Source organism: Taurulus bubalis, assembly GCF_910589615.1.
Source record: "Taurulus bubalis genome assembly, chromosome: 5".
NCBI lineage: Eukaryota > Metazoa > Chordata > Actinopteri > Perciformes > Cottidae > Taurulus > Taurulus bubalis.
Genome location: NC_136593.1, coordinates 2,268,809 through 2,295,797, shown reverse-complemented (window position 1 = coordinate 2,295,797; position 26,989 = coordinate 2,268,809). Strand labels below are relative to the sequence as shown.

The 26,989-nt window shown below is 42.0% G+C and overlaps 3 protein-coding genes across 3 annotated transcripts in view; 2 read left to right on the top strand and 1 right to left on the bottom strand.

The window, feature by feature from the left end:
- Positions 1–26,989, bottom strand: part of grm7 (glutamate metabotropic receptor 7) — a gene marked incomplete at both ends in the record, with an annotated part of 210,728 nt that overhangs the window by 23,157 nt on the left and 160,582 nt on the right. The window contains one exon of the mRNA XM_079217911.1: positions 22,649–23,584. Coding sequence (XP_079074037.1) covers positions 22,649–23,584 — 936 coding nt within the window. The remainder of the gene's footprint in view (positions 1–22,648; positions 23,585–26,989) is intronic.
- Positions 4,895–6,608, top strand: LOC306736295 (E3 ubiquitin-protein ligase TRIM35-like; the record flags this gene model as incomplete). The annotated part of the gene is made up of 1 exon (XM_079217912.1): positions 4,895–6,608. One exon carries the CDS (start codon positions 4,895–4,897, stop codon positions 6,143–6,145), a length of 1,251 nt encoding a protein of 416 aa, XP_079074038.1. The 3' UTR covers positions 6,146–6,608.
- LOC306736296 (E3 ubiquitin-protein ligase TRIM39-like) lies at positions 14,595–16,504 on the top strand. The gene has a single exon (XM_079217913.1). The coding sequence runs from the start codon at positions 14,610–14,612 to the stop codon at positions 15,993–15,995; it is 1,386 nt and encodes a 461-aa protein (XP_079074039.1). The 5' UTR covers positions 14,595–14,609; the 3' UTR covers positions 15,996–16,504.

Sequence of the window (26,989 nt, the reverse complement as noted above, 5' to 3'; positions counted from 1 at the left end):
CATGTAACTATCACTCCATGTAACTATCACACTATGTAACTATCACATCATGTAACTATCACTCCATGTAACTATCACTCCATGTAACTATCACTCATGTAACTATCACACTATGTAACTATCACAACATGTAACTATCACATCATGTAACTATCACACCATGTAACTATCACACTATGTAACTATCACATCATGTAACTATCACTCCATGTAACTATCACACTATATATCTATCACACTATGTAACTATCACACTGTGTAACTATCACACTATGTATATATCACACTATGTAACCATCACACTATGTAACTATCACACTATGTAACTATCACACTATGTAACTATCACACTATATAACTATCACACTATGTAACTATCACACTATGTAACTATCACACTATATAACTATCACACTATGTAACATCACACTATGTAACTATCACACTATGTAACTATCACACCATGTAACTATCACATCATGTAACTATCACTCCATGTAACTATCACACTATGTAACTATCACATCATGTAACTATCACTCCATGTAACTATCACACTATATATCTATCACACTATGCAACTATCACACTATGTAACTATCACACTATATAACTATCACACTATATAACTATCACACTATGTAACCATCACACTATGTAACTATCACACTATGTAACTATCACACTATGTAACTATCACACTATATAACTATCACACTATGTAACTATCACACTATGTATCTATCACACTATGTAACTATCACACTATATAACTATCACACTATGTATCTATCACACTATGTAGCTATCACACTATGTAACTATCACACTATGTAACTATCACACTATGTAACTATCACACTATATAACTATCACACTATGTAACCATCACACTATGTAACTATCACACAATGTAACTATCACACTATGTAACTATCACACTATGTAACTATCACACTATGTAATATGTAAAGTGTTTCCTTCACTGTGAGGTCTCTTCCCAGAGGTTTCATCAAAGGTCCCCAGAAAGAACATTTACCAAAAACACTGTGCACACATGCAACCTAATTGTTTAACAAATGGTCCACTCAAAGCTAATATGCTCATCTCCATGTTTCCATTAAATAAATGCATGAAAGCTGTTGGATGTTTTAAGCAGCAGCACATCACAGTACAACTCCAGACTGTGACTGTGAATAACTCAGTGATTTATGTGAGGCTGCTGCACAGCTGGGCCCCAACCAAGAGGTCATGTTCCTTACCTCAGCTATAATATTAAATACAACCTCAGATCACAGGCAGCAGCTGCACCCCTAACAAGTGTGTGTGTGTGTGTGTGTGTGTGTGTGTGTGTGTGTGTGTGTGTGTGTGTGTGTGTGTGTGAGGTCTGTTTTCGGCATCGAGTGCAACTGAACGGTGACCCTGAAAGCTCAACAGACTGCAAGTTAAGGAAATAATAACACAAGAAAGAATCCTGACCAATAAGACAACAAAAGAAAGCAACCAAATACAGAAAACCGTCAGTATTTGCAGCGTGACATTTCTGTACTGGGGTGAATTTTCTATATTCATTTATATTTTCTGCATTTGGTTGCATTTTCTGTATTTTGTTGATTTTCTGTGTTTGGTTGTATTTTTCCGTATTCAGATGTATTTTCTGTATTTGGTTGATTTTCTGTATTTGGTTGTATTTTCTGTATTTGGTTGATTTTCTGTATTTGGTTGTATTTTCTGTATTTGGTTGATTTTCTGTATTCGGTTGTATTTTCTGTATGTTGTTGATTTTCTGTATTTTGTTGTATTTTTCCGTATTCAGATGTATTTTCTGTACATGGAGGTGTTTTCTGTTTTCAAGTGTGACTTCTATATTTCTTATTTTTCCATTTATTAAATGTGTATTTAAAGGGTCACCTCACCCTTTAAATACACAAAGTAAAAAAAAAGAAATACAGAAACTTGGTTCTGGTCGATATTTCATTTCGACCTTGTCGTGGAAAGTTGAACTGGAACATCTTTCAACCAAACAGCAGCAGCGAGGCCAGCGAGGTCCTCCTGAAAAGAAATGCTGCTGTTGAAGTTATTTTAATTGACTATTCCTCAAAACTGTTGGACACACAAAACAAATTCCATTCACTTCTATTGTGTCGAGTTGACTTTACGGTCGTAAGATTTTTTTTGTGAGTCATTTTCGGGACATTCTTCAGCAACAGTTGTGAAAGAAACCAGGAACACCTGAGAGAGGACAATACATAGGAAGTGATGACACACGAGGAGAAGGAGGAAGAGACATGCCATAAAATACATGCTGCATGAAGAAATGATATTAGCATTGCAAACATTGTCCTCCTCCTCTCACCTCCTCCACCCTGGAGGTGGATCCGGCATCTTTTTATTCATCTAAAGCACACACAGCTAAATCAAGGTGACGGTGGCAGTGTGAAGCTAAACGACGAGAGCGAGTGTCCTCTGTTTGACCTTGGCGTTTCCCACCAGGAGAGAATGAGTTATTCTTAAATGCTTCTCTTCTGATTTATTCATGAGGCGCTTGAACGCATCGCGGCGGATGCCGGGTCTTTGCGTCGCGTGACGGCGACACAGAAACAGCATTTAGCATGTCAGCCGTTGCGCAAGAGCTCTCCATTAAAACGGCCACGCGGGTGAAACCGACTCTTAAACCCGTAAATCATTTGGGGTTTTTTTACACACGCGTGTCATGTTGAGGTAGTTTTTTTATCCAGAGCAGTTTGATGGCGTTCTTCATGCATCTGGAACACCGCCAGACGGCCTTGTGTTCATGAAGTGTTCACATCGTGCCCTTCTTGTTGTCTTCAAGGAGGTCGAGTGGAACGGGGGAAGGGTCGAGAACCAACGGCCCAACATGTCAGCGGAACAACATTGAGACTGTCCTCTCGAGAAAGATGATAGCAGCCAATGCTAATGTGTTACCATTCACCATATACAACATTCATATATGCATATATATATATATATATATATATATATATATATATATATATATATATATATATATATATATATATATATATATACAGAGACTTCAAGTAGCTTACAATGACGCCATGAGAATACTACTGAAGAGAACGAGATGGTGGAGTGCCAGTGAAATGTTTGTGGCTGCAGGAGTTAATACTTTCAAAGCTGTTTTAAGACATTTTATGTATAAATGTAACTCTGAAAATGAGATTATCTTGGTTTTATCAAACATAAAGCTACCAGTCCCATCTGTGGAGACACTGTTACAGCTGCCTACTTATAAAGCATTGACAGGTCTATGTATTGTAATTGTGCTTTTATGTATTTTATTCTATTCATGTCTTTTGTATTATCTGGACCTTGAGTCTGTATTAAAGTTTGATTGATTGATTGATTATATATACACACATACTAGAGTTAACAAGTTATGAATCAGCTGTTATATTTACTTCAATGAAAACTATTTGAACAGAAATAAAGACACCAGATTTTTTATTATTATTATTATTCCCATAAACTTCCATTGAGTTCATGGTTGTCATGGGGCCGTCTGTCAGCTTTTTTCTGAAATATATGTTTCCTTTCACACACAGAGGCAACGGCAGCCCTTTAACCACCCCATCCACACACACACACACACACACACACACACACACACACACACACACACACACACACACACACACACACACACACACACACACACACACACAGTACACCTCTGTTACATTTAGATACAGCAAATCCCCTTTCAGAGCAAACAGCTTTTATCAGCGTGAGAATGGGAGGATAATCCCTCTGCATTATTATTATTATTATTATTATTATTACAAAAGCCGGCACACAGGGTGGACGTCTATGTGCCCGTGTGTTTAACGCAGACTTTAAAAAAGTTGACTTTTGTGTCTGAGATACAGTGCAGAAGTTACTTTGAGGCTCACGGAGTCTGAGAGGAAGCGTTAAGTGCTGTTGGGTTTTATTGTCATGGACACGGATATGAATGTGACTGATGTCGCGCTAATAAATGCTTTGTTAAGCATAAGTCTTCACTTTAGATGAGGTCACAGAACATATTTAACTAATACTTAACTAACGAGTAGTAACTACTGAATTAATCATGAATTGCAGCATTTTTTCATCATTAGCTAACAATTTATAAATTATCTTGTTAATCATCTATAAGTCCTTAATACTTCGTTTGCAAATGTGGAATCCATCATTTATAAAGTATGAAAACCCAAGTTTATTAATCAACAATTAAACATTTATATCTGTGTTTATGGATTGCATACTAATGAGTTACTAATGAGTGTTCATGCTTTATAAATGATGAATTCAGTGTTTATTCACGCTTTACTAATGCTAAATAGTGTGTGCTTATTATAAAGTGTTACCCAATTCTTTAATCTCATCTGGTTTTGTGTGATCTTTGCTCGACATTATTACATTACACTCCTTTTTTATTGAAGGCAAATGTGCCAAATAACCTTTGAACTCAAACTCCTGCAACACTTTAATATGTTATGAGCTCCATGAAGATTAAAATGTACTGATGCAGATGAAATGTTGTTAATCAGTAATGTCTAGAGGTTTGGTAGGTGTTCACAAAGCTCCGCCCCTCACCTGACTCACCTGAGACAAACAGTTTGTGCTTCTTCTTCACTAAAGAGACACACAGACTGAAAGAGAGACGATCAGATTCACCTTCAGACCAAACTAACAACTTCCTCTGAGTGAGTTCAGCTGCAGGAGAGAAAAGAGGAACACTACAACACTGCTGCTTCAACCTGCTGACACTCCACACCCTGAATGTGAGTTTGACTCAACACAGTGAAGCTATAGAGGAGGAGGGAGCCATGACTCATGTACTTTCTGTGTTTCAGCTTCACTCAGAGACAACATGGCTTCCAGATCAGAGGAGGATCTCTGCTGTCCGGTCTGTCAGGAAGTCTTTAGAGATCCTGTTCTTCTGTCATGTAGCCACAGCTTCTGTAAAGACTGTCTGAAGAGATGGTGGAGAGAGAAACCAACTCAGGAGTGTCCAGTTTGTAAGAGAAGATCTTCAAGGTCAGAACCACCTTGTAACCTGGCGTTAAAGAACCTGTGTGAGTCCTTCTTACTGGAGAGAGACCAGAGAGCTCCAGACGTTGCTCCACAACTCAAGAAGAAGCTTCAGGAAACTCTGGAGAAGTTAAAGGTCTTTGAACAAGTTAAAGTGAAGTCTGATCAAACAGCAAAACACATGAAGGTCCAGGCCCGACGCACAGAGAGAAAGATTAAGAATCAGTTTAGGAAGCTTCACCAGTTTCTAGAGGAGGAAGAGAGGGTCAGGATGGCTGCACTGAGGGAGGAAGAGGAGCAGAAGAGTCAGATGATGAAGGAGAAGATGGAGGCTCTGAGCAGAGAGATAGCAGCTCTTTCAGACACAGTCAGAGCCACAGAGGACGAGCTGAGAGCTGAAGACGTCTCATTCCTCAACAACTACAAGGCTGCAGTGGAACGAGTCCAGCAGCGCCCCCTGCTGGAGGATCCACAGCTGCTCTCAGGAGCTCTGATAGACGAGGCCAAACACCTGGGCAACCTGACCTTCAACATCTGGACCAAGATGAAGGACCTGGTCTCCTACACTCCTGTGGTTCTGGACCCAAACACTGCTCATCCAAGACTCATCCTGTCTGAAGATCTGACCAGTGTGAGACTAGGAGAGAGACAGAAGCTTCCTGATAATCCAGAGAGGTTTGATAAATCCTGTTGTGTTCTGTTCTCTGAGGGATTTAACTCTGGGACTCACAGCTGGGATGTCGAGGTAGGAGACGGTATAGTCTGGTCGCTGGGTGTGTTAGCAGAGTCTGTCCAGAGGAAGGGAGTCATACAGTCTGGAGTATGGACAATAATGTTCAATAAAGGTAATTACTCATCATGGTCACCACCAGCTCCATTCACTGTTCTCCTCGTGCAGAAGAAGCCTCAGAGGATCAGAGTGAATCTGGACTGGAACAGAGGAAAGCTGTCGTTCTCTGATCCTGATACTAACACACACATACACACCTTCACACACACTTTCACTGAGAAGATGTTTCCATACATTAACACTTGGGATAAAGTGAAGATCTCACCACTGAAGGTCTGTGTGTCAAAGCAACAGGTCTGATAGAGACTTTAGTTTGAAGGAGGTGATTATCAGTTATTTAAAATATAAATCCTGTGTTTTCTCTTTTCAGCAGCAAACATGAACCTTTCTGCAGTCGTCAGTTTAAACTGTGCTGCTTTAAGCTGCTTCATGACTTCATCTTCTTGGTATTCAATGATATGACATCATCTAACAGTCCAAGGTCTGAGCTTTGATTGGTCACCAGGCTGTGATTTATGAGTTGATATCTTGATCTGCAGCATAACCTGCTCCGTAGTGCAGCGCCGCAGAAACGCTTCTGAACTCTTATTGTTTGTGGAGAAAAGAGACGATGAGACATCAGGACTCACCTGCACACAGGTGATCAGAACCTGGACTTCACTTTCTCTAGTTCCTTTTACAAGTTCAGTAATCTGTAAAAAGTAACTGAGGTTACGTTGATCGGACAAAACTAAAGATATTTTATAATGAAATGATGGAATATGAAGTTAATCTCTCCGTGACAACAGACGGGTCGAGGTCTGATTTGAGTTTTCTTTCACATATTTTGATCTGTGTGTTAAAAACTGTTTATTAACAGGCTCTGTCTTCACTGACTGTTTCCTTTAAGTTTGTCCTAGTTTGTTTCTTCTATAACTCTGTTCATAGTATTGTTGTTATATATACATATATATATATATATATATATATATATATATATATATATATATATATATATTGATCTGTATTCATGCTTTTGTCCAATTTTAGTGTTGCTTATTGAAATGAAATGTAAAGAGGTATGTGTTGCCAAATCAAGATATGCATTAAGATATCCTCAGAAAATGTCTTGCATCATGTCTGTGTGTTGGGATTCCACTGAGTTATGCCTCCAAGAGGAAGTAGAGGGATATTTTTATTTAAGCACCTTAACATCCTCAGTGATCAGCTGACAAACTACAATCGCTAAGTTCCTGACGTTTTTACAGCGGCTGCATTCACCTTTGACCTCACACTGTGTCTTTGCCCTCCACGCCGTCTTGTGGAAAGCTGATTACAATAATGAATCGTGTCTTCATGTGTTGTGTTCAATAAAAGTTCATCCAGTCTGAATTTAAAGATAGTCTGGTCTGGTGTTTCATATCTTTTAATTTAATAAATGACAGGGCACTACTAAGCTTCACACCGTTAGTAAATATCAACGTGTTTGTAGTGAATTGATTTCATAATTTTCACTGAGTTCACTGTAGTCAGAATATTTGTGTAGCTGGCTTTGCCACAATTGATGTGCTAATTTTACTTGGAAAACATCGACAGGGAGGCGTTAACAAAGGCATCAAATCTGATGCCTGAATTCCTCACTGACTCCTTACTTTGAGAAGGAGCAGCGATCCTCGCTGAGCAGTGATTCTATGAGTTCCTTCTGGATGTCCGAGCTCTTCAACCCGTCTCTAAAGCTGAGTCCAGACATCCTGCCAAGGAAATTCATTTCAGCTGCTGGGATCCTTGATGGTTTGGAACGATGATCAAAAGGTAAATCCAGAGCTTCAAGAACTCCCGTCTCAACCTCACGCTCTTTGTGTACAAAACACGAGATACTTGAACTCCTTCAGTTGGAGCAGTGAGGCTTCCCGCTCAGGAGTCCAATGGACCAACGAAGCCTGAAAGAACTCCTTCAGCTTGACGGCCTTGTTCAAAAGCAGCTTCAACAGGCAGCAAAGACCTTCTGGAACTCTGCACATCTGACTCCCCAATGGAGGCTCTAAACATGGCCCACTTCTATTCCATGTCCCCAGCCACAATGGGAATAGAGAAGAACGTGTTTGCCAGTGGAAGTTGAAGACCTCAAGAAGAGGTTCCTCATCCAGACCAGTTGTCCTTCAGTATTCATTCATGTTTTCCAGATCTCTTCTGCCTCTCCCTTCATCTGATCCAGCTCACCACCAGCTATTGATCAGCTAACATCTCTGCTCTTCTTTACACGCAAGAGTCCAAGACTTAAAGCTGCAGATCTGAGGAAACAACCACAATCAATATTCAACCTTTGGCACAAAGTGTTCTGGCAGCAGGTACATGAATATCATCAAGCATGGTCTTGTGGTCTCAACCAGTGGCGGTGCGTCAATAGAGGGCGCTAGGGCGCCGCCCCTCTTAAAATTTTGCAATCAAAAAAAAAAGAAGAAAAAAAGAAATAATATATACTGTCAAAAAACATTATATACCAAATACTTTAAATACGAAATATACCGTGTTGACACACTAAATGTGTGTGGGAGACCGTAAGCCCCTGTCAACAACCACTTAAAACCAGTTAAATGTGACCAAATATAATATATCGCCGTTCATCATCACTGAGGAAAGCCCCTCCCCCTGTCGGGCGCCAGACCAATGTGAGTCTATGGAAGCGAGCAAACATTTCAGGGGCGTTACGGCGAGGACAGCTTCTCATTGGCGGATGAAACGAGAATCTTCGGACGCACTAAAGTGCGCCCTAGCCAATGACATTGCTTCTTATTGCAACGTGGTTGGACTATTCGTCGAATCAGAGACCTTTATCATTCCCTCACAGCCCATACAGCTCCCACGTAGCTACGCGAGCAACACTAGCAGAGACTTTGATTGTGTCAGTATGGCGACTGAAAACTCTGTGGTATCTCTACGCGAAACACCTTTCAACCGACGGTCAGATGTTGACAAGAAGAGGCTGAAAGAGTTGGGAACCGAACGTCCGGATTTAAAAATTCAGCAGCAAAGCACTGACCGCGGGAGCTTCTCCTCAAGCCTATATGCTAACCCGGAGCTGGTTAGCTGGATGCTAAGTGTGGAGCAAAGCAGTGGCTCTGAGCAGCGAGGAAGCGCCGGGCTATGAAGGAAGATGAGCTTGAAGGATTGGTGCAGAGGTGAGTGTAAACATCAGCAGGTGTGTGTGTGTGTGTGTGTGTGTGTGTGTGTGTGTGTGTGTGTGTGTGTGTGTGTGTGTGTGTGTGTGTGTGTGTTAGCTCCAGGCTAGAGCATCAAGGTGGCTCCTGGCCTTTTGTCTGTTGATGAGCCATCAAGACACACAAAACATAGTTTTTTGTCAACTCTGATTGTTGGCTTTTGTCTGAAGTATGAAGCCTGTTTGTAGTCGATATTTCCCACATCTTATCTGTCTGTCTCTATATATTTATCTGTAGGTTTGTGACACCATACTTGGACACACCAGGGAACGCTTTGCCTTCAAAGACCACCTCACCAGTGCCTCCTTACTGCAGCCGACACTGGTCTCAACACTTTCAAGACTGGACATGAGGGTCGAGTGAAGACGGGAGCTGATTCAACAACTGGTTCTGGATCAGTCCACTTTCAACTAAACCACAGATATGACCTATTTGTAATACATGTTTACATTCATATATATTGTGTATTTACCTTCATCTCTGGTCCTTTGATATATAATTACAGGATATTTCAACAGGCAGTTTAAGCACCAAGCCCTGTTTCGCCTCTTTTTCCGCGAAAAAAACAAACGGCACCTTGCATATTTCTACAACCACAAAGTCGATTAAATTAATTTAAATGGCTAAAATACCGCAACTCTTGTGAGATGACCCCTATTAGTACATCTACAAATGCGGCTAGAGCTTCTTCTTTTTTCCTCTCCGCGGGCGCTTCAAAATCCTACATTCTTATTGGTCCGTTTACAGCTGCTTAGGCCCCATTATACGGCACATGCGGAAACAGTTGATTATTTAAAAACGACGGTCGACTGCATCAGACACTGTCTGGGCACAAAGTAGGTACTCTTTTAATTTTTGAACCAAAGAACAAGTTTCTTGACTGAATATGCTTCATAACATGCCAATACTTTCCTTGATTGTTTATTGTTGCAGATTTCGATGCTTTAGGTCTTAAGCTTTCTAAAAAGGTCACTATTACTCTGTGGGTTGTTGTTAAGGCACCGAACAATACTTTTTTTAAACTCCGGGAGCTCTCGAGGAATCCTTTTTGATACACCTTGCTCATACTCATGCTGGATGTTCATAGTTATGATCAAAATATCTTTTAAAAGGGATTTTTTTTGCAGATTTAATTTCTTTTCCCAAGACTTTGCTGAAAAAATACATATAAATAAACACAAGTATTGGAAATAATTTGGGGTTCCTACGACGACTCAAACACAGGGAAGAAGAGGTCTAGATCCTAAGGGGTTTATCGATTTGAATAGGTTAAAATATACATTTACTGCTTCGGTAACAGAATAGTGACACTTTAATCTCATCTGGTTTTCTGTGATATTTGGACTAAATTAAACATCACACTCCTGAAGAACAAACAGGTAAAAGCTCCATCACAGCTGCTCGGCTGAATGATATTTAATGAGCTCCATGCAGGTGAAACCGTTCCTCCTGCAGATGAAATGAGGTAAAACCTGTTAACCATGAGCTGTAGAGGTGTGGAGGTGTTTGTGGAATGAAACACACCTCTGTGTTCCAGGTGAAGCGTTTAGCAGAGGAGGAGTCACAAAGCTCCGCCCCTCACCTGACTCACCTGAGACAAACAGTTTGTGCTTCTTCTTCACTAAAGAGACACACAGACTGAAAGAGAGACGATCAGATTCACCTTCAGACCAAACTAACAACTTCCTCTGAGTGAGTTCAGCTGCAGGAGAGAAAAGAGGAACACTACAATACTGCTGCTTCAACCTGCTGACACTCCACACCCTGAATGTGAGTTTGACTCAACACAGTGAAGCTATAGAGGAGGAGGGAGCCATGACTCATGTACTTTCTGTTTCAGCTTCACTCATTCTTATATGATATTGAGTAGAAACAGAATACATCGCAACTGTTATCACTTTCATTGACGACAGATAGAAAAACAGTAATTAATAAATGTATTTATGCTAAAAATTGTGGAATGTAACTAAGTACATTTACTCATCACTGTAACGCGGTTCTGCAGTTTTCACAGTAATATCACCGTATACTGGACATATTCTTACTGTAGAACTCCTATACAGCATGTTGCTGTAGATCTGCAATGCATCATAGTCAAAATGTATTCCAGGGTTAATCTTATGCTGTGTTCACACCAAAGGCGACACAAATTTGTCACGCGACCAGATTACATGCAAAGTCAATGCACAGACGTGACAGGTTGCGAAAGCGCGAAATTTTCGCCAAGCGCCGCGACTGACGCATTTGAGGCGGCGCAAATAGAGCGAAGGACGCGGCGCGAATACACGCGAGTTGAAATAGCCCAACTCCGGCGCCAAAATCGCGTGAGTCATAGTTGCGTCAGCCAATCAGCGTTGAGAAGCTCCGCCCGTCACCACCGCCGTCTTGCCGTCACTGAATCAAACTGCTGCTGGTCTGCTGCTGAAGTAGCGCTGGTAGCGGCTTCATTGAGACGCTGTTGTGGGACTACGGATAATATTATGAACCCAGACACCATGGAGTTTGATGTTCCGACATATGTGGAATTTACACAACAAGTATAACGCAGAACTAGTGGTTATTTATTCCATAGTCGATACCGGAAAAGATGACTCTTTTTCACGGAGAGAAGGGACGGCGATAAGCCATGCCCCCTTTGTCGCGGCGCGATTTGTCTTTGACGCGTTTGGTGTGAACGCAGCATTACTGTAAATAAATGTTGCTGTGAATCACAATACAGTAATTTTGAGAGGGAATACACCATAATTCGTTTTAGCATTATTTTCAACACAGATGTTAGGTTTAGCTGTCACTCAGACAGAGGGGAAAACAACATTGTTAAACCTCCGTTGCGTTACACAAAGATGACAGTAGACCATAACATGGTGTGCCGATGGACACTTGCTTCTCTCAACATTTTGGAGCAAGAGCTACACATTTCTGACCAGAGTTCACTTCAACTTCAGCAACAGCAAGGTAACGAAGCTCATTATTATTCCTTCATATTTCCTTTTTGCCAGGCATTTTGCAAATGTACATTAATTACAGACAGCACAGTCTTCTCAAGTAAAGTCACCGTGTAACGCTGCGTGACTTTAAGAGGGAAGTAGAGACACTTTCCTGCACTAGTAAGCTAACGTTAGTGTTACTAATATTACCAAGATATAGTATTTGCACTTTAAATTGTGATATAAATCATTTGGCTTCATATAGTTGATAAATGGCATGCGTTTAGTGTAACTTGAGAGTGAACCAGAACGCCACAACAGGTCAGACTGTTACACAACATGGCGTGTGTTTTCTGAGCTAACGCTACATGGCAGGGCAGACTGCACCAGCTGGTATAACGTTGATACGTTGCTGCTAGCTTAACCCTGCTGTCGTGTTCGGGTCTAATCTGACTGATTTACAACTTTAATCAATCATAAATATTGTGTTTTACATCAGATTGCCTCAAGACCTTATGATATCCTCCACACTAGGCATTTGAACATATAACATTGCTGATCACACACACACACACACACACACACACACACACACACACACACACACACACACACACACACACACACACACACACACTTGTTCGTAGCTCCATATATAAAGTTGTACACATTTCAAACTTCAAACCAAAAAGCAGGTGTTTGTTATGGAACCATCTCTGTCCTGCTTCATGTGCCCGTCCCCCCACTGAACCACACCTTCCAGACTAAACAATGCTTATCTTCTCACTTTCCCCCTAAATACACCTGAAACATCAAAGTAAGGGTTTCTTTCATGTCTCTCCTAATAAATACGGTACTATTGTCTGTTTATGTTGTGTAGCAGGAAACCTCTACCAGGCTGATGCTGAGGCCCAGGTGTCCCTGCTGAGCCTCAAGGCTCATCATGTTGGTGAGATCCCAGTACCAGACAAACACCACATAGGCTGACATCGTCATAGTAGAAACATATTGTGGTATTTCTAATGGGAATCAGTAACCAATGTCTCTGTCCTTCCACTGCAGGGAAGAGGACTCCAGTTCATGTAGAGACTCAGTTCATGTAGAGACTCAGTTCATGAAGAGACTCAGTTCATGAAGAGACTCAGTTCATGTAGAGACTCAGTTCATGAAGAGACTCAGTTCATGAAGAGACTCAGTTCATGGAGAGACTCAGTTCATGAAGAGACTCAGTTCATGTAGAGACTCAGTTCATGGAGAGACTCAGTTCATGGAGAGACTCAGTTCATGGAGAGACTCAGTTCATGTAGAGACTCAGTTCATGAAGAGACTCAGTTCATGGAGAGACTCAGTTCATGGAGAGACTCAGTTCATGTAGAGACTCAGTTCATGAAGAGACTCCAGTTCAATACATTAACACTAAAGTCAGTCATGGACATTTTATTGTACTACAATTACTTTCTTCAGTTCAAATTGTTTTTATACATTTCCTCCTTGGCCTGAATATTGTATTGCTTCCAGTGCTTGAATTGTACTGTTTACTGTCAAATTACTTTGAAACATGTTTAAATTGTCATAGTAACTTGAAGAAAGAGGAACATTTAAAATGTTGTAAGTTCAAGAATACCATGAAAAAGTGTTGTTACTTACAAAACTTTTTTTTCTAAATGTAAAATTTGTATTTAAAATGTTGAAATATTAAAATAAATGACTTTTGTTGAAAAAAAACTGCATCTTCATTTTACAGTATGTACTTATTTTACTGTTATTCGTTTTCAGTAAAATGAGGATTTAAACAGTAGATTTAAACTAGTCTAGGACTTGCTGTATACTGTACAGTTACTGTGATGACAAGTACAGTATTTTTATAACTACTGTAATAACAACAGCAGAGTGATGGATCTTATTGATCATATTTATCATCTGTTCCCTTTTCAGATGAAACTCATCTGAGGGCCCACAGAGCTCCGCCCCTTATATGACGTCATCAGAGAGAAGCAGGAAGCAGTTTGTTACGTTCAGTTCTCCGTGAGAAGAGACTCACCGACAGACACGTGGTAAGATTTACCTTCTTTACAAAGCTGAGACTTCACCTGAGGACTGTTACAGGAGAGAGTATTACAGTACTACAGTACTGAAGTACTGAAATAATAGAAGTAATGAAGTACTGCAGTACTATAGTACATTACACATTTGCTGAATGATATTTAATGAGCTCCATGAAAGTGAAACCGTTCTTCCTGCAGATGAAATGAGGTAAAACCTGTTAACCGGTGAGCTGTGGAGGTGTTTGTGGAATGAAACACACCTCTGTGTTCCAGGTGAAGCGTTTAGCAGAGGAGGAGTCACAAAGCTCCGCCCCTCACCTGACTCACCTGAGACAAACAGTTTGTGCTTCTTCTTCACTAAAGAGACACACAGACTGAAAGAGAGACGATCAGATTCACCTTCAGACCAAACTAACAACTTCCTCTGAGTGAGTTCAGCTGCAGGAGAGAAAAGAGGAACACGACAACACTGCTGCTTCAACCTGCTGACACTCCACACCCTGAATGTGAGTTTGACTCAACACAGTGAAGCTATAGAGGAGGAGGGAGCCATGACTCATGTACTTTCTGTGTTTCAGCTTCACTCAGAGACAACATGGCTTCCAGATCAGAGGAGGATCTCTGCTGTCCGGTCTGTCAGGAAGTCTTTAGAGATCCTGTTCTTCTGTCATGTAGCCACAGCTTCTGTAAAGACTGTCTGAAGAGATGGTGGAGAGAGAAACACACTCAGGAGTGTCCAGTTTGTAGGACACTATCGTCACGGAAACATCCAACTCGTAATCTGGCGTTAAAGAACCTGTGTGAGTCCTTCTTACTGGAGAGAGACCAGAGAGATCCAGAGACTCTCTGCAGTCTGCACTCTGAGAAACTCAGATTCTTCTGTCTGGACCATCAGCAGCCAGTGTGTCTCGTCTGCAGAGATTCAAAAACACACAATAACCACAGATTCAGACCCATCGATGAAGCTGCTCAGGATCTCAAAGAGGATCTCCAGAGATCCCTGGAGCCCTTAAAGGAGAAGTTAAAGGTCTTTGAACAAGTTAAAGTGAAGTCTGATCAAACAGCAGAACACATGAAGGTCCAGGCCCGACGCACAGAGAGGAAGATTCAGGATCAGTTTAAGAAGCTTCACCAGTTTCTAGAGGAGGAAGAGGAGGCCAGGATGGCTGCACTGAGGGAGGAAGAGGAGCAGAAGAGTCAGATGATGAAGGAGAAGATGGAGGCTCTGAGCAGAGAGATAGCAGCTCTTTCAGACACAGTCAGAGCCACAGAGGACGAGCTGAGAGCTGAAGACGTCTCATTCCTCAACAACTACAAGGCTGCAGTGCAACGAGTCCAGCAGTGCCCCCTGCTGGAGGATCCACAGCTGCTCTCAGGAGCTCTGATAGACGAGGCCAAACACCTGGGCAACCTGACCTTCAACATCTGGACCAAGATGAAGGACCTGGTCTCCTACACTCCTGTGGTTCTGGACCCAAACACTGCTGATCCAGAACTCATCCTGTCTGAAGATCTGACCAGTGTGAGAGGAGGAGAGAGACAGAAGCTTCCTGATAATCCAGAGAGGATAGATGATTACCGGTCTGTTCTGGGCTCTGAGGGATTTAACGCTGGGACTCACAGCTGGGATGTCGAGGTAGGAGACAGTACATACTGGACACTGGGTGTGTTAGCAGAGTCTGTACGGAGGAAGGGAGACATACGGTCTGGATTATGGAGAATAGGGTTCTTTGTGGGTAAATACTCATCATGTTCACCACCAGCTCCATCCACTGATCTCGTCGTGCAGAAGAATCTTCAGAGGATCAGAGTGAATCTGGACTGGAACAGAGGAAAGCTGTCGTTCTCTGATCCTGATACTAACACACACATACACACCTTCACACACACTTTCACTGAGAAGATGTTTCCATTCATTAGCACTTGGGATGAAGTGAAGATCTCACCACTGAAGGTCTGTGTGTCAAAGCAACAGGTCTGATAGAGACTTTAGTTTGAAGGAGGTGATTATCAGTTATTTAAAATATAAATCCTGTGTTTTCTCTTTTCAGCAGCAAACATGAACCTTTCTGCAGTCGTCAGTTTAAACTGTGCTGCTTTAAGCTGCTTTATGACTTTATCTTCTTGGTATTCATTGATACAACATCATCTAGCAGTCCAAGGTCAAGGAGATATGTAATGCCAAATCAAATGAAAAAATATATAATAGTGGTGATTATTTGACTAACTGTTGATCTGATAACAGAATGATAAACATTATTATTTAACATTACTATTGATGAAGGGAAGATATCACCACTGAAGGTGTGTCATAAAACAACAGGTGCATTAGTCTTTAGTTTGATTATTACACACATTTATTTCCTAAATGAGTTTACTTTGAACCAACAGGTTGAATCTAGTTTCTCTGCAGCTGATCATGGAAGAAACAGAGTTTTTTTTACAGTGGTGATTATTATACAAACTTGTGAACTAATAACAGAATTATCAACAGAGATCATTAAAGAAATAAATCACAGTTTATGTTGTTTGTGTTTTGTCTTCAAAAAGTCTTCTTGTAGTCTGATTGTACTGATAGAGGCGGGTCCCAAAGCTCCATATATGTGTATTTAATAATAACAATAATAATCAAGCCCTGTTGGGTTTGTTTAGCCTGGATTAGTTTACATGTTTTAACTGTTAACAAAGTACCCAGAATTATATATGATATTTGCAGTGCACTGTCACTGCATTACTTCCAAACTAAATAAATAAACATGATGATTCATGAAAGTTCTGCCGTTAAGAAGATACGCATTAAGAGATCCTCAGAAAATGTCTTGCATCATGTCTGAGTGTTGGGATTCCACTGAGTTATGCCTCCAAGAGGAAGTAGAGGGATATCTTTTCAAGCACCTCAACATCCTCCGTGATCTGCTGACAAACGACAACCGCTAACTTCCTGACGTTTTTACAGCGGCTGCATTCACCTTTGACCTCACACTGTGTCTTTGCCCTCCACGCCGTCCTGTGGAAAGCTGATTACAATAATGAAAACAATAAAGAACAATGTCAGCATCTGCTGCTATAAAGACATGTGATGCTCTCTGGACTTGGTCGGGTTCATTTCCTTTTCTTCCTGGTCTTTGTTGGCGTTCATTTTAAATGCAGTGCAAGTAAATAAAGACAGTTTAAAATGAATATTTAAATGGTTTCTTTCTCTTATTCCCCCTTCTCTCTCTCTCCAGATGAGACATCCATCCTAACGATGCTTCCTCTCTCCTTCAGTTCGGCATCCCTCTCCGTTTCAGCTCCACGGGGCAGCAAGAAAAAGCCTCGGAGCCATCCGGATATCAGACACATCCGTATATATATATATATATATATATATATATATATATATATATATATATATATATATATATATATATACACTCACCTAAAGGATTATTAGGAACACCATGCTAATACTGTGTTTGACCCCCTTTCGCCTTCAGAACTGCCTTAATTCTACGTGGCATTGATTCAACAAGGTGCTGAAAGCATTCTTTAGAAATGTTGGCCCATATTGATAGGATAGCATCTTGCAGTTGATGGAGATTTGTGGGATGCACATCCAGGGCACGAAGCTCCCGTTCCACCACATCCCAAAGATGCTCTATTGGGTTGAGATCTGGTGACTGTGGGGGCCATTTTAGTACAGTGAACTCATTGTCATGTTCAAGAAACCGATTAGAAAGGATTGGAGCTTTGTGACATGGTGCATTATCCTGCTGGAAGTAGCCATCAGAGGATGGGTACATGGTGGCCATAAAGGGATGGACATGGTCAGAAACAATGCTCAGGTAGGCCATGGCATTTAAACGATGCCCAATTGGCACTAAGGGGCCTAAAGTGTGCAAAGAAAACATCCCCCACACCATTACACCACCACCAGCCTGCACAGTGGTAACAAGGCATGATGGACCCATGTTCTCATTCTGTTTACGCCAAATTCTGACTCTACCATCTGAATGTCTCAACAGAAATCGAGACACATCAGACCAGGCAACATTTTTCCAGTCTTCAACTGTCCAATTTCTGGTCCAATTTCGGTGAGCTCTTGCAAATTGTAGCCTCTTGTTCCTGTTGGTAGTGGAGATGAGTGATACCCGGTGGGTCTTCTGCTGTTGTAGCCCATCCGCCTCAAGGTTGTGCGTGTTGTGGCTTCACAAATGCTTTGCTGCATACCTCGGTTGTAACGAGTGGTTATTTCAGTCAAAGTTGCTCTTCTATCAGCTTGAATCAGTCGGCCCATTCTCCTCTGACCTCTAGCATCAACAAGGCATTTTCGTCCACAGGACTGCCGCATACTGGATGTTTTTCCCTTTTCACACCATTCTTTGTAAACCCTAGAAATGGTTGTGCGTGAAAATCCCAGTAACTGAGCAGATTGTGAAATACTCAGACCGGCCCGTCTGGCACCAACAACCATGCCACGCTCAAAATTGCTTAAATCACCTTTTTTTCCCATTCTGACATTCAGTTTGGAGTTCAGGAGATTGTCTTGACCAGGACCACACCCCTAAATGCATTGAAGCAACTGCCATGTGATTGGTTGATTAGATAATTGCATTAATGAGAAATTGAACAGGTCTTCCTAATAATCCTTTAGGTGAGTGTATATATATATACATATATATATATGTATATATATATACCTCGTGCTTTCTCTTTCGACTACATGATCCTCCTTCCAATACAGACCTAATACCATACGTTAACTTGCCGTATCACGTTTTTGTGACCTTTTAGCCCCCTGACCTGTTAGTCCGCTCATTGGTCCGTTTACAGCGACGGTCATCACCTCCAGTCCTGACCATCCTGTTAGTCCAGTTCCTACTTTGCCCTCATAGATTTTACTCAGTGGGTTCTGATAATGACTTTCCAATCAGTGAGTGAGTTGGACATCAGTGTGAAATGAACAAACAATTTTTGGTGTCAACAAAATGACCTGAACGACCATCGAGAAAGCGCCTTGGTTGAAAAGCTGTCACCCGAATAGCTTCTCCCAAAAAACTACACAGGTAAGTCAATACTAAAGGTTAAAAACTTGCTTGATGAAGTGCAGTTGGAGCTCAGTGCCACCGGTAGGACTCCCCACACTGACAGCCCTGTTAGGCCGCTCAGAGGCCGGGAGCTTATCTCTGCCTCTGAGGCCCGAAGTGGTTGAGGTGGACGAGTGCATCCCGGTGGACAGGACACGAGTCCATCAGGACGCTTCACCCCGATCCATCTCTTCAACGCTGAGGGCCGAGCAGAGAGGCTTAGTCTTTCAAATGGCTGCCGGAGATCAAACCCCCGGAGCTCACCGCGTCAAACCGGACATTCTCACCTGGAGGCCGTCGGAGACAACGTTCATCACCTCTGGCTGGTTTACAGCCGTCAACTCAGGTATTAGAACGATATTCGTGCTTAATCAAAATGTAATATAAATCCACTCTGGTTCATCGCATCATAAGCCTGTAAGCCAGATGTCAGTCCTTCTTACATATTTCATTTTCAATTTTCCACAACTCTTCACACAAAGTTAGACTAAACTTGTCACTGCTTTGACTTAGAATCATTCAGTGACCACATCATATCCTTTTTACACAATACTTTTCAAACAGAAATGTACAACATTCTAAAAACTAAAAGAAAAGTGCATCATGAGGATCATGTCATTCCTGGATGAGCTCTATAAAAGAGTGAAAGGTGAAACGAGGTTAGAAAAAAGGAAAGGACACAAGGAGGACAGAAGGTGTGAAGTTGAGGAGACACTGCATCTAACATTAATATAACAATATACATGTTTTAAACAGGACACATGGAAATTTTCATGAAATGAAAAGTAAATATGCAGAAGTTTGGTGGAAGTTGAGTTTGAGTGAGAAAACAATTCATAACATTAAATGCATTCACTTCTACACCGACGACACGCTGCTATATATTTTTGCTATATTCATTAATCATATGAATAATTATATAATTTACCCTATTTAAAACAGCTTATGGTTCCCTTCTTATCTAATCGTGAATTGAGAGACTTTAGCTCTTTTTTCAGCTCTTTTATTTTAATTGTATTTCTATTTATCTTATTATTCAATATAGCTAAGAAAAGCATTTATGTTAAAAGCTTGTTTGACGGGACTAATCTTCCTGTAAATATTAGATCCATATAATCCTAACACTTGATATTACTACTAACAATAATAAACTAATTATATTTTGGTTTAACTCATTTGTAAGTATGAAGAAATGTGAGTAATAATCATCAACAAGCTGTAATAAAGAAAACAAGTGATGCCCACTTAGCTTGTTCAGATTCAGTAAAACGTGATTTTAAAACATGCGTGCATGACGTACAGTATTTCTAGTTTCTTCCTCATCAGTTATACCACAAAGAAAATTAACGTTTTGAAGTATTCAGAAACAACAATCTGACGTTAAACAGATCTGTGGGGACACAAACCAGCTGAAGAGAGCTCACATCATCAGTATTTATTCATCCCTGCAGTGCATGATGGAGTTTTGTTCGTGCTTATTAACGCTGTTCAGCAGATTGCATTCCACACGTCTTAAAGGCCTAAATGCAGAGACTCATTTCATCTGGGAGTAGTTTTTATAAAACTGTGATAAAAGACTTGAAGGCCATGCAGTAATAATAAGAACCTTTAAAACGGTTCCCGACTAGTTCCTACATCACGTAACTTTAAACACATTTTCAGTTTGAGCCTCCAATGAAAATGAGCTAATTGTGTCAGCTTGAGCCTTTATAACCTTTGGAAACCCCAAACGAGAGACACCAACACAGCCGAGGAGTCTCTGAGGAGAGTTAAAACCCGCGGATGGCAGCTGTTGTCTTTTATTAAATCCACACACCGTAACGGCTTCATCGGGACCGAGCCGCCGATGAGAGCGAACGAGGTCTGAGGCCGTAGAAAACACACAATGAGAAGAAGTATGTCGCTATTTCTACATGCAATATTTTACCACCCACATACACAAGAACATTGCAACTGCCTTTTTTTAATTTGTATATATCTGTGTCATTGTCCTGCAACATGTGGATCTTTGGGTTTCATCACAAAGCCTTGCTCTCTGCTCGGATGAGGATGAGATTATTCTCTAGTGGCAGATCGGCCTTTAGGCTGATAACATGGGACACAACGTGATATTCAGCCGTTATGAATGATGTGGTAATTCTCTGCTCTGGATTTTTGCTATATTGTGATTTGTTGGTGATTATTAATTGCAGCGTGCTTGATACTCCTGTTTTTAAACTGAGGGGAAAAGGGATGTGTTATTATATAATGCTATTTTCTGTGGCTGATAATGAAAGTTATGAAGGACTGCGGAACAAGACTCAATGAATTAAGCTCCATTATTATTACTTTTTTCTACTTAGATTTTCTTTTTGCACAGCTACCACATTGAAAATGTGTTTTCTGACTTATTTAAAGCCGTTGATTGCATAATCAATAATCAGCAGAGGTGTGGACTCAAGTCACACGACTTGGACTCGAGTCAGACTCCAAATGATGACTTGATGAATTGACTCAAAGTTGACTTTAATACGAGTGACTCGTGGCTCCACTTGGACTTGGAGTCCTTTGACTTGGAAATACTTGATACCTTCCCCCCCAAAGCCCAAATATTAAAAAAGTAATTTAACTAAAAACGTGTGCCACAAATCAGATCACTTCCTGAATCCACTTACGTCAACATTCATTCCAAAGCAATCCAACAGCATCCAATCAAGTTGCAGGAGAGAACCACAAAGAACTATGTTGGAAAAAATGACACCAATGAAGAATTCTGCCTTGCAAACATAATTTTTGAGTCGAAGAGCGCATCATTTCTCGTTAAGACTCGAATTACAATGTTCAGGACTTGAGTGCAAAGACTTGTGACTTGATGACTCTGGTCTCGCCTGTGACAATCAATATTAAGTCGCCAAACAATTCAAACCCAAAGCTCATGTCAAGGTCATAGTCAGAGGTCAGACACTTGATGTCTTGGTCACACCAGAAAGTGGAACTGCAAAATTAATCAGCGTGTCTTCTTGAATAATTTGGTTCTGGAAGCTCGGGGACAGAGTGACCTTTGGCACCGCTAGCTGGCGAGCTAACTGTTAGTCAATCACAACAGATCAACACGCTTCTTTCTCTTTCCTCTGCACTGCTCTGTTTACTTCCCCCATGACAATTTAATTTGTCCCAAATCATCACATACGGATCACAATATGATCTCTCAGTATGGTCATGGTAAACACATGGCAGGAAACAGAAAAACATTGCTTAGGTTTGGGGAAAACTTCATGGTTGGGCTGAAAATAAGTCCATTAAGTGAGTAAAACGTAAACAACGTAACATAGGTACGGAAAACAAGACTTCAAAATGACTAAACTACACTTTGGGACACAAACACGGGTCTCCAACACCGTTCCTCTGTGTTTGTTTTAAACTAAACCCTCGACGTTTATTGTCTTTCTTTTAACAGTGTGTCGCCATTGTTTTGAGCTTTGAGAATATGTGACTTAAACACCCAAACCTATTTGCAAACCGGACATGAGCCTTGTGTTGCCCACCAACCAGCTGTTCATCTTTCATCCACCCTTTCGCCCATTCCTACCTTTTCTGCAGACTGCGCTGTGCCAAAGAAGATGGGTATAAAAGCCAACCATACGATGCAGGTGGTGTACATGGTGAACCCGATGGGCTTGGCCTCGTTAAAACTCTCCGGCACCCCGCGGGTCTTTATAGCGTAAACAGTACACGTCACCATCAACAAGATGCTGTAACCCAACGAGCAGATAATCTGAAGATCCGTGATGTCGCATTTCAACACCCCTCGGGCCAGATACGGGTTGAAGGTCTTCTGCTCGTCGTAGTCTATGACGGTGTTGGGCGGATCGACCACGAACCAGATGAACACCCCCAGCAGCTGGACCGAGATGAGGCTGGAGGTGATCGCCAGCTGTGAGGTGGGGCTGATCAGCCTGGGCGCCGTCACCGACTTCTTTCCCTGCTCGAAGATGCGGTAGATGCGGTTGGTTTTGGTGAGGAGGGCGGCGTAGCTGATGCACATGCCCAGACCCAGGAAGATCCTCCGGAACGAGCACACCCCAACATCTGGCTTGGCGATCATGAGGAACGTGATGATGTAGCATAGAAATATCCCAGTCAGGAGGACGTAGCTCAGCTCCCTGCCGGACGCTCGCACGATCGGCGTGTCGTTGTACCGCACGAACGTCGCCATGACGGAGATGGTGGCGATGATGCCGAGCATCGCCAGGAAGACCGGAATCACCGCCCAGGGCGAGTGCCATTCCAGCTTGATGATGGGTATAGGCTGGCACGCCGTGCGGTTGGCGTTGGGCCTCATGTTGTAGGAGCAGAGCTTGCAGGTGAACTCGTCGTACTGGTACTGGTAGCCGTCGCAGGGCTCGCAGTGCCAGCAGCAGGCCATGCCCTTCACCACCTTCTTCCTCTCACCGGTTCGACAGGGAAGGCTGCACACCGAGCTGGGAATGTCCTGCTCCCCACGAGGCCACTGCATGTCCTCGATCTGGGGAGAGAGAGAGAGACAATGAAAGGTGAGATCAGTGGTTGCCAAACTCTGTGAAAACCACAGCACCTTGTTGGGAGCACAATAAAGATCTCGTCTGCCTCTCTGAAAATCCAGAAACGGCAATTTTCTTTACCTTGAAGGCTGAGGGGAAAATGATTATCTGAAACAAAAATTGGTGTGCGAGTACATCCCATAAACTGTACAACTTCACAGCGCCGAGAAGCCACTTTTAAGTAATGACATTGTAAGAAATCGACTCTGAGGTTCTGCCGTCTCAGATTTATAGCTCAGATGTGTATCTCGCGGCGTGCAGCGCTGCTGTTAAACAAGGGGCTTGCTTTGGCTCTGGCTTGTAACTCAAGCAAAGGTCTCATTGATTTGACAACTTGACTGCGCCTAATGAGCAATGAATACTCTATTAGTCCAACATCAATATGGATATATTCCACCTGGATCATGAATGGACATCTTAGTTATCTGCAATTTCCACTCAGTGCTGCAGCCAGGTGGCATTTAATTATCGCTCTGCAACGGGAGGATCCGTCATCGAGGCCCACCCTGGCCCTCGAGTTTGGACATCTTTCACACGGAGGAGACTGAACATTTCAAAACACAGAACACATTAGGAGGCTGGACACAGAGTTCATTGTACTGAGTCAATTATTAAGCGGTTGTCCGCACCGGATGACGACAGCGGGGAACGATATCGTTGGGCTCACTTTCAGAGGGATTTGTTGAACAATAGAAACGCTGACAAAATCCATCCAAAGTCGAGGGTGTGTTTGTTCCACACAGGATTAGTAAAGTGAGCTTTGAACTTATGTTCTATCCGCAAGTAAGTGTTCTATTGAGTGTTCTCTCTCCTCGCCTCCTGTGGCACAGCAGTGGCTGCCTTTCAGAAATCCTTATCGTCCTCTGAACCTTTTTGTGTGTTCATTTTGCTGACATTTGTAACGCACGGTTTTACTTGTTAGTATGCAAGAAGTGTTGTTATACTGCAGTACTGGTACCTCCAGGATCAAAATACTTCCTCCACCACTAAGTCTTTATCTGACATTTATACCTTTCTCTTGTGATGTGTAACACAACAGCGTCTAGTGCCAGCGGTAGAATAACAACACTTCCCGCGTACCTTTTGCAGAGACAGCGTCTGCGTCTTAGCGGCTGAGCGTGACAAGTAATCCACATGAAGATGCAATATGCTCGCCTGCGAATATTTTGGTATCAAAGCAAGTTGCAACACACTTAGCAATGAAAGGTTTGACTGGATTAATGCAGGCCGAGGACCAACTACCAGGATCCTACGGTTGTATCCGTTGGAGGTAAACTGTTATCTTAAGCTACTGTGAAAACGCTCTGGGTGAATTTTAATGCTCTCTGGTAAACAGTTACACTGTGCCCAGGGCTTTTATTGTGAAAGGGTAAGATGATAAGAAGGAGTAAATGTGGTCCGGAGTCCTGTGTTGCTAGCTGGGAAGTGTATGCCTCCTTTATACTTATTTAGCTGCATTTACACTCCACTACACCGCTGGAAGCAGACAGGAACATAATAAATGTATTTAATATTTCATTTGAAAGAGGACAGATGCAAGTCAGAAGTATTATTTTCAATATGCTACTATGTGGAATTGGAAGTGAGTGAAAGTGTTAAACGTCAGTAACTCAGCTCGTGTCATCCCAACAGTTCCTCCTTGAAACGACGCCCAGACCTTTTGGAAGGAGCTGCAGTGACGGACGGCGGCCAAAAACCATGTGATTGTGTATCGATGTTGATTATCTTGGCAGATAGCTGCTTTTCTTTTGAAAAGGATTCGAAAAAGTCTTGGAGAGAGATTTAAAATGCCTCCGTGACCCCGGAGCCGATCCATTACGCGCCGCTGAGGACACCCTCCAACAGATTATCTACAAAGGCCGATCTGAGAGTGTTTGGTTCCAGCAGCCGGGGCGGATGACGCTGGATGTTATCGCCACCCACCGTCAACCAGACTCTCTGTGTGCTCCAGAAGCCAAGTGGAGAACCCGGGATAGTCGGGGATTAAAAAAATTAAAATGTTTTAAAAAGCTGCGTGGAGCGAACAGGCGGAGTCAGCTGAAAGGCGGGTATTTGGCCACGGAGAGGATTTCAACAGCCCTCTGATCCTCCTCCCTTTCACAAATTGCGACAGGCGAACTTCTGAGGCGAAGCGAAAGACGCCTCCCGCGCATGTCGCAATCTTTTTACTGACTTCCAATCTTTTCTATAAAGGTTTTCAGATCATATTCATCAGCGCGTCCTTCATCCGTCACTCCCACATGTTGGCCAACTTCACCCTAAGCACCGAAACTATGGAAGCCCATTTCTGCCAGTAAAAAAAAAAGAAAAATGAAAATATAGCTGTGAAAAATAATGATGAAGAAATAAAGCTTTTTTTTTTGTTATCTGCGCTGTATGATATGGAAGATAACAGGAAGAAAATACCATAAAAACAACTTCACGCTAAGCACCGGGAGCTATGGAATCCCATTTCCGTCAGTAAAAGAAAAGTGAAAAGTGAAAATTTAGCTGTGAAATAAAAAAATATAAATTAAATTTAGCTGTGAAATAATAAAAAAAAAGAAATAAAATTTAGCTTATTTTTTTTTGCTTTTCTACTTGCTTCTTTGTTGCTGTTATCTGCGCTGTATTATATGGACGATAACAGGAAGAAACAAATTACAATAAAAACGAAGCTCCTCCACACCCCATTTAGCATCTGAAATGTATGAAAAGTCACATAAGAAACTTTTTACTACGCAGACTTCATGAGTGGCAGACTTGTGCCCGGTCAGGATGACTCACGTCTTCCCAAAAGGGATTTCAGACGAGGTTGAAAATGGGATCCAGAGTGCCAGGAGCAACGCGGGGTGAGTCATTTTAATGGAAACGCCATCTGTCTTCCCGCCTTTTTTCCCTTTCGCGGCGGTCAAGAGGAGCTAAGCCGCTGCGGCGTGTTCAATAATTCACTCGCCGTCTTGGAGGAGGACGAGAGGTTTCTCTGGTTTTAAAGCTGCGGACTTTGTGCACACGTTCAAAAAGCCCACGCGCTCCGGTTCCCCCTCTGGCGGAGGATCGGCCTCGGCGGGTGATCGAGTCCCGGGGTCCTGAACCTCTGACACTCTGGCAACGATGAAAAAATAATGAGGAGAAGTGAGCGTTGTGGCACGGACTCCAGCTCAGAGGTCGAAGAAGAACCGAACGAGGAGAAGGAAAGGAGGAGGAGACCACGACACTTCCTCAGGTCATTACTCACACTGAGACCTTTATGTTTCGATGACAAGTGCTCTGAAATGTCATGGTTAAATATGCAAATGAGGCATTCTCTTATTAAATATGTGCAAATGTTCATAATATTGGATGAAGCCATTTTGTTGACTTATTAGGGA